The sequence below is a fragment of the Cibotium barometz genome, chromosome 17 (assembly GCF_041138505.1).
Source record: "Cibotium barometz isolate CiBa-2024 chromosome 17, ASM4113850v1, whole genome shotgun sequence".
Lineage (NCBI taxonomy): Eukaryota > Viridiplantae > Streptophyta > Polypodiopsida > Cyatheales > Cibotiaceae > Cibotium > Cibotium barometz.
The window spans coordinates 58,351,628-58,364,648 of record NC_141062.1 but is presented as its reverse complement, the minus strand read 5'-3'; the positions used below and the strand labels follow the sequence as shown (position 1 = coordinate 58,364,648).

At 44.1% G+C, this 13,021-nt stretch overlaps 1 protein-coding gene across 1 annotated transcript in view; it reads right to left on the bottom strand.

The window, feature by feature from the left end:
• Positions 1-315: 315 nt before the first annotated feature.
• Positions 316-13,021, bottom strand: part of LOC147630228 (zinc finger (C2H2 type) family protein) — a 61,079-nt gene continuing 48,373 nt past the window's right edge. The window contains exon 4 of the mRNA XM_086811873.1: positions 316-694. Within this exon, the coding sequence (XP_086667999.1) occupies positions 574-694 (121 nt within the window). The 3' untranslated portion in view covers positions 316-573. The remainder of the gene's footprint in view (positions 695-13,021) is intronic.

Sequence of the window (13,021 nt, the reverse complement as noted above, 5' to 3'; positions counted from 1 at the left end):
ATGCTACTAGTCTGACTATCATGACCACATTCGGTGGAGCTGTGGCCATTTCCTTAGCCTTGACTTTCTATTAACCCCTGCACCTTTCGTACAGTTTTGAAAACCAATGACCTCAACACATCTCATGCCTTTCAATTCTCTTGCCCCCAAACGTACAAATGCTTTGTACAACGATTGTCTTCATTGTTGAATGCGTTTACAAAGGAATATGTGTTCTATGAGCTTGCTATTAATGAGTTAGCTTCTAGCAGGCTGAAATGATAGACCAGAAGGAAACTCCAAATCCAAAACAGCTTTGTAAGTATCACAAGCAAATACCAAAGAAAAGATACTAATCATGATATCAATTTCACAATCCTACACAGCCTTGACACTTGAACTTCAGATAGAATTAAAGTCCCTTCTGTGGAGGTTAAACTTGCTGTTCATAAGCTTTTTTTTAGGCAATACACCTAACCATTCTACATGTATACATGCATAATTTGTGCAGGAAGAACTTACGACAGAAATGAAAGCTCGTGTGACATTTTGGTCCATCACATCATCATGTCTGTTACAGCTCTGAAGACCAATTCAAAGGCACATAGGCACATCGCCCAACCTTAAACTTGGTCCATTATCCGGCTTGCCCATACCTGCAGCTATCTCAGCATCTAATTGTGAATGAGGTGCATCTCCTTGCATCAATTTCATTCTGCAATACACGGGAATAAGGTATTAACTTAAAAAGATAAGCATTTTTATTTCTGAGAAAAAAAAGGGGACATCCAACAATTTGTAAGTCGCTTGATCCATCTATCTTAATATCAGACAGGACACCAAATTACTTCGACAAGTGAAGTCCAGTACATCTCTACTGTCGCATGAATTTTGTTCTGAGAGAAGTTGGAACCCTACAGTTGTGGGACATGGCTATCTGCCCCACTTTACCAACAATTGATAGATCACCCCTTCAAGATTCATGTTTTCTGCACATCTCTTGCAAAATGTGGCTGCCTATGATTGGCATGACCCCGATGAGGCTGCAGGTATCCTTAGCTGCATATTCTCTTAATGTGCTTGTGAATGAGGGAAACATTAGAGTACCCCAAAGGGACTTGCATGTTGTACCCATCATTAAAGAAAATTCAACCATGATAGCCCTGGATATTTCTGAGCTGAGGGCTGGGCCAGTTGTACTTCTTCTCGTGCACTCCACGCCATCCTCTCAGGCTCACGCATGAATCTCACGCTCCAGCTTTTCACGCAATTATCCACTCCTCCATGAACTTACCACCCTTCACAGTGTCACCAGTTGTCACCTATAAGCTCCATGATTAATGGCTTACATGGACACCAGCAACATAATGTACAAGCTATAGATAATGGTGGACTATAGAATACATAGTCCGTCCATGTCAATGGACGTATGTGTAATAATGTGGACATTGGGACCAAAGGACGTGACCCCGTCAGTCCTCATGTTTCGACAATTGTCGAGTGAACAAGGGTTAAATGAGGCACATTATCATGTGTTTTATTGTGCCAGATTTACACTCATTTAATATTTGGGCAGACATATTACAAGAGCTGGACGAGTTAGAATCGTATTTTTAATGTTGTGTGCACAAACTATTATTTGGGCACCTTGTTTTAATGCATGTGAACCCGATTCCTCCAGAGGGCAGCAACCGCATGGTGTGCCTACTTATGTGACGTGTGGAGGTTTAACATCACAATTGGCACCAACCTTGGTGCCATGTGTAACACCCCCGGAACAATAGGGGCTCTTTCTCTCACTACTGTGTTCACATTAATAAGTCCTTTAAACATTTGACCACTTCGATTACCAATCACTTAACATAAAACAGGAAGAGACGCGCGCTAGGACAGGAACGGGCCGAACCCCCCCCCCCCTCCCCGCCCCCCCCCCAGGAATTCTTTAATACAAGAAGAGTATTTTACAAGATACAAGTATGAGGAAGCCTTGCACCAGATTTCCGAGTACAGCTTGAGAACAAATCAGACAGATTTCCGAGTACCACATAAGTGGGCACAACTGCATGGTGTGCCCACTTATGTGACGTGTGGAGGTTTAACCTCACAATTGGCACCAACCTTGGTGCCATGTGTAACACACCCCCGGAACAATAGGGGCTCTTTCTCTCACTACTGTGTTCACATTAACGAGTCCTTTAAACATTTGACCACTCCGATTACCATTCACTTAACATAAAACAGGAAGAGACACGCGCTAGGACAGGAACGGGCTGACCCCCCCCCCCTTAGGAATTCTTTAATCCAAGAAGAGTTTTTTACAAGATGAAAGTATGAGGACGGCTTGCACCAGATTTCCGAGTACAGCTTGAGAACAAATCAAACAGAAGTTCCAAACCCTAGCCCAAGGCAGGGGCAAGAACCATCCACAGCCCAAATCCCAGACAAGGGAAGCACTCCAAATCTTCATCATGCTCGGTCCTCAAACTCTTGAACACCAGCTAGCCTGTAAGTACGCTTACCCTCTTGCCAAGAGAAAAGAAGTACCTTGTACCCCCACCAGAGTATACCAAAAGAGCACCAAGAATCCTCAAAACACCTTGAATGTCATGATTCAGCCCATAAAAAAGGCTCTCAGCCTGTGACCAGCAAACAGCACCTCCCAATGAATGTGTAGCACCATCTCGTTCAACCATGGGAACAAAGATTTGCACCAATGAAGAAATGAGCCCCAAAACGAAGGGCAAATGCTCATAACGCTCATATGCACCCCAATGATGACCAGCAGCAGCAAACAAGCATTTTATCTTGCTGGTAGAACCTTTCCGTTTTTTTTTCCCTTCATCGACCACCAGTTGCATTTTTTCCCCTATACTAGCCTGCTCTGAAACGGGCTCTGAAACTGGCGCCACCCATCCGATGGCTACTCTGAAATCACCACCATAACAAAGCCAGCTGCTCAGCCCCAAGGGCTGCCAGGCCTAGTGCTATGAGCTCTGGTTGCACCGCCCCCTTGCTGGTGGCGCAGGTGCTGAGCCTACCACTCTCAAGCGGTCTTCTTCAGGCCTCAGCCCGATGACCTGCTGTGTTTTTCTCCTGCCTCTCTTGAGCACTTAATGCCCAGCTCTACGCCTCTGCCCTGAGCCTTCACTACAGCTGTGCTCATTCTCTGATCAAAGCCTGCATCCCCTGCTCCAGTGTGGCTCTTTTGACCGCCACCTCCTCCACTAAACTCCTCTTTGGCAACCACCTCAACCTATGCTGTACTGTTGAGCCTCAACTGCCCACTGGGGGACTCTCCTTGGTGCTCCTCAGCTTCACCAGTGCAACGGCACCACAGCAAGGTACTTAGTGATCATATCAGTATCTTTTTGAGATAAAACATCATGGACAAACTCACTCAAGCCCTCAGGTTCTCTACCTTTGCTATCATGCCACAAATGATTTTAACTGTGAGTACTGCAAGTATCATCATGACATATTTGTTCTGTGCACCTTGCAAGTATGTTTCCCACACTTGACAAACAAATGTCAGAATCTTGGAAACGTCGACGTAAGAAGACAACATCAGATCACCATCAACGTTCTGCCATGCGAACTCGGGAGTTATTAAAACTTCCAAAAATCTATCTTAGTTTTTTGTGGGGTTCTCTACCCGGGTTGTCCCCTGAAATCTGAATTTATTATTTTGGTTGTGGTTCCATTTTATAATGCCCCTTTTTACCTCTACTTAGAGCAAGGGGGGGTGCTCTGATATGCTGATGTAGGTTGTCTTTGTCTCCCGAGGCAGGACCTGACCTCTGAGTCTTTCGCCAAGACCATGCTTGTTAATAAGCCTCTGAGCCATGCTTGCTAAGCCTCAATGCAAAGTCCACAGACCATGCCAAAGGATTATCTGTCCTAGAACCAAAGCCTTAACCAAGTCTCATAGACCCGACATCATTGTATGCATTGCATGACCGTGATGGATCGTGGCTAGTGACTCACCACCCAACCATAGGTTCAGTACCTCGGACCACCCCCGACCGAGCTTGAGGTCCGATAATCGCAAGCTTGTTTGGTACCAATGGTCCCAACATAGCGTCCCATACCACTAGGCCGAACAACCCATGTTCCATGCGCGGAAGCCTTGCTGTATTGATCCATAGCCTTAAGCCTAATTAAGAACAAGACACTGATTTAAACATAATTAAGATAGGAGAGAGAAGAAGAGAGATGGTTGATATCAAGTTTTCTTGTATTTAATATTGTACAAAAAAGTGGCTTAAATGCTTGTACACGGCTGAGCCCTTGGTCAGCCCCAAACACCTCTCGCCTTTACATAATGTCTACTGCTAACTTCTATGATGAACTAATGAATGAATGACTTGCTAGAAATGATTTGTGCTTATATATATGCAAGGAGGAGCAGGTCAACCATGAATTTCCCATCAAATGCTGCACTTAACTTCCCTGTTGCCCATCTTGTTGCCCCTTCCTTCTGACGCTTGGCTCCCGGCTATTTGGGACCCTCTTCTGGCTGCCAGCAGCCCATCTGCAGCAGTCAGTTGAGTCGTTGACAGAGATTCATGGTGATGATGATGATGTTGATTCTGCTAATAATGATGATGAGGGTGCTGTTGCTGATGATGATGCTGATGTTGCTACTGATGATGATGGTACTGATGTTATGCTGATAATAATACTACTAATGATGATGACACTGAAGATGACCTAAATGTTGTCCTATCTGCTTATTCTAATCAGGGATTATGTTGTTCATGCCGAAGATTAGCTATAGCATGGGAGTGCATGTGACATCCCCTCCTACTAAACTGGATGACGGGGTGGACACTTTGTCATCCTTCCTCCCTAGACTACTTACTCTGACTTTGACTTGCTATTTAACTCTTGACTCTGGATTTGACTGATTTTTGTCTGAACGCCTTCCTCTTCACATCTCCACTTCCAAGTCGTGCTGAAGAACTAAGCATCTGTTCCACTACTATCCCCATGCCTACTTGACCCACCATCGGAACTGATCATGCCTGATGCTAGGCCTTTGGAACTAATCTAAGAGCTTAATGATCTACCGGTTATGCATACATATCATCAAGGAATGCTTCCTCTAGCTTTGCCTGTTGTTGCAGACCACTCCATCTGCCACCCAGCTGCATTCTTGTACTCTTAGCCAATCTAAACTTCTTCTTGCTAGCGTCCTTAGTCCAAGTGTGAACCCTCCAAGTCCCGCCCTAGCTAAGCCCTAACCCTAATCTTGGGTTAGCACACACCCCTACCCCTAATCCTAGGCCTATCAGGACATAACATACTTCCCACTCAATTCAAGTCCTCATGAATGCATAAGCAGACAAGCGACAAGCCTATGTAAGCGAATCCTTGAATCTGGACATCCGTCCATACCATCTACTCAAGTCTACTCCCTCTTACCTAGGTCATTGTGAGACTCCTTTTGTTGCTACAAAGATCTAATAGCTTACTATCAATCCAACTCTCATCCAAGAGTTGAATCCCAAAAAGACATCTAGTGACAAATTGTAACATATTGGGTAATCGGAGCCTAGTGTGTGTGTATCCTTCACATATGTACCCATGTATTTGTATCCACCTATGTACCCACTTGTGTCCATGTGTGAACTATCCCAAAAAGGGCTGAATATATGTGTGTAAGAGCACATTCATGTATAAGCGTGTGAACATTTGCTTAGGTGTGAACGCCCCTTATAAATGCTTAAGTGTATGCCATGCGTCATGTGCTTATATGTGAGATCCCCCCTTAGCTAGGCTCTGTACCGTGCATCTCTGAACCTTCAATTGATGTCAGAGCAAGGACTTGCCCCGTCACTATAATCATCTTGCCCCATCACTATCATTCACCTCTCAATTGATATCCTTATCAGCAGCTAATCTTGCCCTGTCACTCTCATTCGCCTCTCAAGTACACTCATATCACAGCCAATCGGTGTTGTTCGTTGTTGTGGCAGCCACCCATCAATGGGAAAGTCGCCGCCTACTAAGAACCTCCTTGACCTGTTGTGGCTACAACTAACCGTACATTGGTTCAGTCCAAGCTTTCAGACATTTTAGATAACTCACCTTGTCCTTCTTCGTTATTTTCTTGGGCTGGAGGTTTGGCAGAAAGATGACTGTGTACCTTTAGCAAAAGTATGTGAAGAAGCTGTTCTCACTTTATGGGCTGTCAGACTGTACACCTCTTTCTTGTCCCATGGATCCCAATGCCAAGTTATCCAAGGAGAATGATACACCCTTGGTGGATTCCATGGAGTACCAGCAGATTGTTGGCTCATTGCTTTACCTTGCCAACACCCGCCCAAATATCTCCTATGCTATGAGTGTTCTCAGCCAGTTCTCATCAATCGTTCGAAGGTCTCATTGGTGGGCAGCCTTGAGAGTTCTTCGTTATCTTCGAGGTACTTCAGATTATGGCATCACCTATTCCGGTGGTGCTGATTTGGTTGGTTTCACAGATTCTGATTGGGCAAGCTGCATTGATACTCGGAGGTCTACATCTAGATATTGCTTCATGCTTGGTACAGGATTGGTTTCATGGAAGTCTCACAAGCAAAGGATTGTTGTTGCTTCTTCCACCGAGGCTGAATACAAATCCTATCATCTCTCCTCCACTGAGGCACTTTGGATTCATAAGATTCTGGAGCATTTGTACTCTGTCGACACTTTCCCGGTTATTATCTCTCAGATTCTCAGAGTGCTATTTGCTCAAGCTCAAAATCCTGTGATACAGGGACGTACGCGACTAGATCGAGTTGGGACTTCTTCGGCTAGCCTACTATTCTACCAAGGATAATGTGGCTAATCTCTTCACCCAACCACTTTCGAGAGCTACTTTGGAGATGTTACTTCAACGTGCTGGTATTGGACCGCCCCTCTGGCGCTGAAGAGGTGGTGTTGGATTATATATAATCTTCAGAGAGTCTGCATGTACCTTTGCATGCTTGTACTAGTCATTTCTATGAGGCCTTGCATTGTAGACATCATCTAGGATTTTTCTACCATTTATGAGTCTTTTTTAGGCTTTTTATAGCATATTTATGCTACACGACTGTTGTCAGCCTGCCACATCTGGCCGACCAGCTCATATGAGAGATATATAAGGGAGCACACCCTTCTCCTCATATTTCATCTCATTCTTGCATATTTGCTAGAGGTTGCAACAATCTCTTATGCTTGTAAGCACCTACAGGCTTCCCTCGTGCTCATTTTCAGCAATAATCAACTATTCACAGGCTTCTACAGTTTGTGCTTTTGCATGCAACCTATGTTTTATCTTTCTTTCAAGGTGGACCAAGCAAAGCTGACGCGGCAGATCAATGGTGGCATTGGCGGCAGGGGCTAGCGCGGAAGGGTTGTCCGGCGGCAGCACAGGGAGAAGTGATCGAAGATGATGATGATGATGTTGGTGATGATCTCCTTGCTTCTCACAAACTCAATACCCAAACAAGAGGGCTCTAGCTTCTTTCATACTTGGGGAGGGCCTTGCTTTTTGCCAAAAGCAATACTTTTTTCTTTGCTTTCTCTTTATGCTTTAGGATTTTAATAATAATAAAATATTACTCATCTTTTCCCAAAGTTCTTGAATTATTGCTTTTCTAGCTTCAGGGCCTTGCTTTTTGGTCCTAGAGCTGCTTTTTGGAAAAGCGGTTTTTAGCTTTTTGATCCGCCTCAGACTCCTCTTTTCAATGGTGCCCTTGGCTCGCAGTCAACTCAGTTTGACTTTTTGCTTTTCCCTACTTTTTGACCAAAACTCATGCTTTTTCCTGTGCCAACTTCATGATCCCTGTTCCCATGCTTGTATCAACCTGTCCAGTGTTCGAGCATGTGTTCCATCATGTGAAAAGAGCTAGGAGGGCCAAATAGTTACATAAATAGTGTTCATCCCCATATGGACTCTGGGCTTGCTTGTATTTGGCCCATTTATCAAGCCCTGCATTGCATATTTATCTGCTATTTTTGGGAGCATTTTTAGTATTTTGCTAGCATTTTATGGACTTTTGTCCAAGTCGGCTTGTAGGACCTGGCCGACCAACCCTTGAGGACCTATATAATAGGTGCCACAACCCACATCATTTTTATATCCATTTTCAGCCCCGACTTGCACATACCAGCACTCACGGGCCTCCCTCGTGGTGTACCTTCAATCATATTCCTGATCATATGCAGTCTATTGTCTACACATATACGATGTTTTATTCTCTGTTTCCAGATTTGCAGCAGTAGCACATAAATCTTACATTGTATCAAAGCCTAGAACTGCTCTAGAACCTGCGTTTTTCTTCATGAACGTGTTGTTTACAGATTTCAGCACATAAAGACCTGCGTTTTCAGGTGAGAACCATATCTCGGCCACGAGTTATTTCTTCGCACGAGGCATTGTGGCAATAGAATTTGAAATGATTTTTGTGCAGATCTTTCATGCAGTACCCTAGCATGCCTTCAAAAGTGTGCATGTGCACTTGGCACAATCCTCTACACATTACTAATCCTCCTTGTGGCTTAAAGAAATCCCATTGCATATATCTTTTAATGAGCTTGCCGATACTTATCAAAGATGGCACCATCAAAGAAACCACCATTTCACAGAGCTATGTTTTCAACATCTCTGGTGCCATTAGACCTTGGAGAACCATTTCTTTTCTCCCCTTTTGGTTTTTTCCCACCCTCCCAACTTGCATTCCTTCTTCATCCTCATACTAATTGTGCTCAGTTTTAGAGGAGCATCTCAATGTATTTGGGGCTGTACCTATTTTAGGGCAATTTATGTATTTCTCCTTGATTTAGTAGGTTGTGAGTTGGTTGGCCTGCTTTAGTGTAGTCGGCCAAGTCATACATGCACTATATAAGGAGTTCCCCCGGGCTAGAAGCAGCTAGACCATAAATTCTAACACCCCCTCTGCAACTCCATAGTGTGCAAGAGTCGGAAGAAGTTAAGCCAATGAAGATGCAACCATGGACCCTCCAGCGCCGCGAATACTGGAATCACCTTGGAGAGAGCATCCACCAACCTGTTTCCTCAAAAAATGCCACCACGAACAGCAAGGAACTTTGCTTGGCCACGAATTCCCAGACAAGTGTGCAGTGAACTCCAAGAATAGATGATGAGCTGCTGGACACACCGCACCCATAATCCCCAACAATGGATGGAAAACACATCACGTCCGAAAAGCCTCGAACAATGAACTCCGAATAGATCTAGTTCATAATCTCTGCTACACAAAAGATAACCATGTCCTGCCAGATGTCTGATGCTTGGAACTCCGAATCACAATCCCCATGGACCAGTAAGTGGAGCTGTAATCAACCCCCTCTCCTGCCCACAAGCCTCCTCTTGCTAGAAGCACATGGGGGGGAACTGCATGTGTATTACAGAAGTACACCATCTGGGTTCTCCTGAGCCGGAGGCACCCTGGGAGCCCTAGAAGTGGTACTAGAAGCATCTCTATCACTGTCATGTGTCGTGTCTTTGCCCTTTCTCTGAGATGAAGCCTTGCCCTTGGTCTTGTCCTTCTTCCTGGACAAACAGTCCTTGGACAGATGTCCTCTTTTCCTGCGAGAGAAGCTACGACTCTCACCTTTCTTCCGAACTGAGGAAAGTGCCTATTCAGAACTATCGACTGGCACCTTCTACTTACCCTGTGAAACGAGAACGGACTCCTCCAAAAGTAGGGAACTAAGATCATCAAAATCCAACTAAGTGGATGTGACCTGGCACCACAAAGATTGAGAAATCACATCATAGTTTGGGGAAGCTTGGTGAGGATAAGTACACCCAACTTAGAAGAGGACAAAGAAGCACCCATAGCCAGTAACTGGTCATGGATAACCTTGGCCTTCATGAGAAACAATTGCATGTAACTGCCTTCAAGGAATAACAAACCGTAGAGCTTCCCTTGCAAGGTAACCGCCCTCATCAACAAATCTCGAGCAAAGAGATCCTCCAATTTAGACCATACCTGATGAGCACTGGTGAGAGTTTGCATGCGAAAGATAACTCTCCGGATTTTGATAAGAACAAAGGCAAGGAAAACGTGAAGGACGAGGGCAATGCCAAAGTGGCATAACATGGCAGTTAGAGATTCTCCCCATACCTCTCCACAGGATACTTTCATCGACACACCAACAGAGGTTGAATGGATTACTGACACCGGTGCTTCCGCCCATATGACCAAACATTCACATATTTTGGAGGATTACCAGCCACTCTCTTCTTTGGTTCGCATTGGAGATGACTCTTCCTTACCCGTTCTTGGTATTGGTAATTTTTCTCTTGGTTTCTCTACTACTCTCCATGAAGTTTTTACATTTGTCTTGGCTTTCAAAGAACTTGTTTTCAATTTATATGGCTGCTCAGAAGGGACTTGGAGTTTATTTTGATAATGAGGTGGTTGAGGTCATTGACAGAAAGACGCTCTCCGTTGTGGTCCATGGAGTTCATGATGGAGGCCTCTACAAAATCACCACTTTTTCCTCATAGATTCCCTCATCGGACTCTCATATCCATCAATTATTCTCTCTTTCTCATGCCTTAGTCTCCGTTGATGAGACCTCTTTGTGGCATTCACGCTTTAGTCATGTACTTGTTTCTGCTTTGCAAAAAAATTATTCCCAGTAGTTGGTTCTTGGTTTACCTAAGCTCCGTCAACTATCACATATATGCTCGTCTTGCATGATGGGCAAACATCACAAAGGTGCTTTTCAAGAGCAGGCTACACATTGGGCTACACGAAAGCTCGAGCTTACACATGCAAACTTGGCTGGACCTATGCAGGTTGAGTTCCTTGAAGGGGCTAAGTACTTCATGCTTTTGGTGCTTTTGGTGGATGATTTTACTCGAAAAGTGTGGGTATGTTTTTTGGCTCGGAAGTCTGATGCTTTTGCCAGTTTTAGGACTTGGATAGCCATGGTTGAGAATCAGTCTCACTCTACAGTTCATTCTGGCAGACTCACAAAGGTGGTGAGTTTGTACCCCTGGATGAGTTTCTTACATCGAAAGATATTCAACGACAGACAACAGTTCCTTATACTCCTGAACAAAATGGAGTAGTTTAGACTCGAGAGGAAAAATCATACTGTGAAGGAGATGGCAAGATTTTTACTGCATCATTTTGGCCTTCCTCCCGCGTTTTGGGAAGAAGTTGTGGCTACTTCTGTTTATCTCATAAACCGCTCACTCACGAAGGCGGTTGATAGGTTGACATCGTATGAGGCATTTTCTAGACATAAGCCATCTATATCACATTTTCGTGTCCTTGGTTGTGTTGCTTTTGGTCATGTCCCCAATAAGAAACGGACTACACTTGCTCCTATGTCCAACAGGATGATTTTCACACGCTATAGCTCAAGATCCAAAGGATACCGGTTTTGGGATCCCGATGTGGAGGATATTATCATATCTCAAAAATGGTCCGTTCAATGAGACATTATTTGGACTTCATTCCTCTTCCATGTCTTCTTCTAAGCAGATTTCGAATCCATTTCCAGCCGATGTTGGAGAGTTTTCTCATCTACCACAGCGAGCTTCTTCACCCACGATGATTCCGGTGTCTTTAGCACCAATTCAGCTACTATACTGTGAGAATATGTGAATATGAAGCGGAAGCAAATAGAGATCACACGAGAGTAGACAGCCAAGAGAGATCCAACACTTACGCCAAGAACTGAAAAGTATTGAATGTACTGAATAAATTATGAGCGCACAATGGCCATGCTTATATACATCTCATGTAAAGCAAGTGGAGCAAGTAAACGGAACTACCACTAGTCCGGGGTAGCGACAAAATACAAAATTAGGAGAGGAGAGGGAGGGCTAGGAAAAAAACGTTGGTGCTGCTATAGGGGAAACACAGCAAAAAAACGTTGATTTGCGCAATGAAGTAGATCTCCAAAATGCAGCCGCCAAGGGAGAAGGGGAGAAAAAAACGCAAGCTGAAAAAATCTTCTTGCTGACCTGTGGAAGCACAAGAGCTTTGATACCATGTGAGAATATGTGAATATGAAGCGGAATCAAATAGAGATCACACGAGAGAGAAGACAACCAAAAAAGATCCAACACTTGAGCCAAGAACTGAAAAGTATTGAATGTATTGAATAAATTATCAAGGCACAATGGCCATGCTTATATGCATCTCATGTAGAGTAGTCGGCTAGTAGCACTAGAGGACAAATGTCCACGACTGATAAAAATGCGTAAAATAGCCTAAGAAATATAAGAAAAAACCCTAAAAATATCATATAAATATCTGGATAAAAGGGGCATAAAACGGAGTAAAAGAGAGCTCAAGAGGAGTAAAAGAGAGCTAGAGATGACATGTCCAACATGTACCCTTTGTTTCAGTCCCTGTATTTGCTGTGTCTAGCCCCTTACATAAAGCTGGATTGCCTCCCATAGTGGTTGAGTACTTTAGGTACAGTGCGGTATGGTACGTGTACAATACGAGGACGTAAAGTACACATCAAGATAAGTACGTATTATAGGACTCTTGCCTTTCTCATAGCCAGTTGCATTCTCAAGCCTCTACCTTGTCTTCCGCACCTCGTAGATCTTCTCGGCTTGCTTCTTCCGGTCATACCGTGAATTATGCTCTTATGAGTACCTTACAGGATATTGATAAGCTCGAGACTCCCGAGGAGGCCCTTGCTTTGCCACAATGGCGACAAGCTATGGACACAAAGATGTCATCTATCGAGTGGAACAAAACTTGGGAGTTAGTTCCACGCCCATTACATCGGAAGGTTATCGGTGTCAGATGGATTTCTAAAGTCAAGTTTCATTATGATGGTACTTTGGATAAGTACAAACTCAACAAAAAGCTCGTGGTTATGCTCAAAAAGCTGGCAAGGACTTTGATGAGACGTTTGCACCTACAACCACGTATACCACCATTCGGATTGTTTTAGCCTTGGTTGCTAATTTTGGATGACCTCTCTTTCAAATGGAAGTTAAATCTGCTTTTCTCAATGGAGATTTAGAAGAGGAGGTATATGTTGAGCAACCTCCAGGATTTGAGATTCA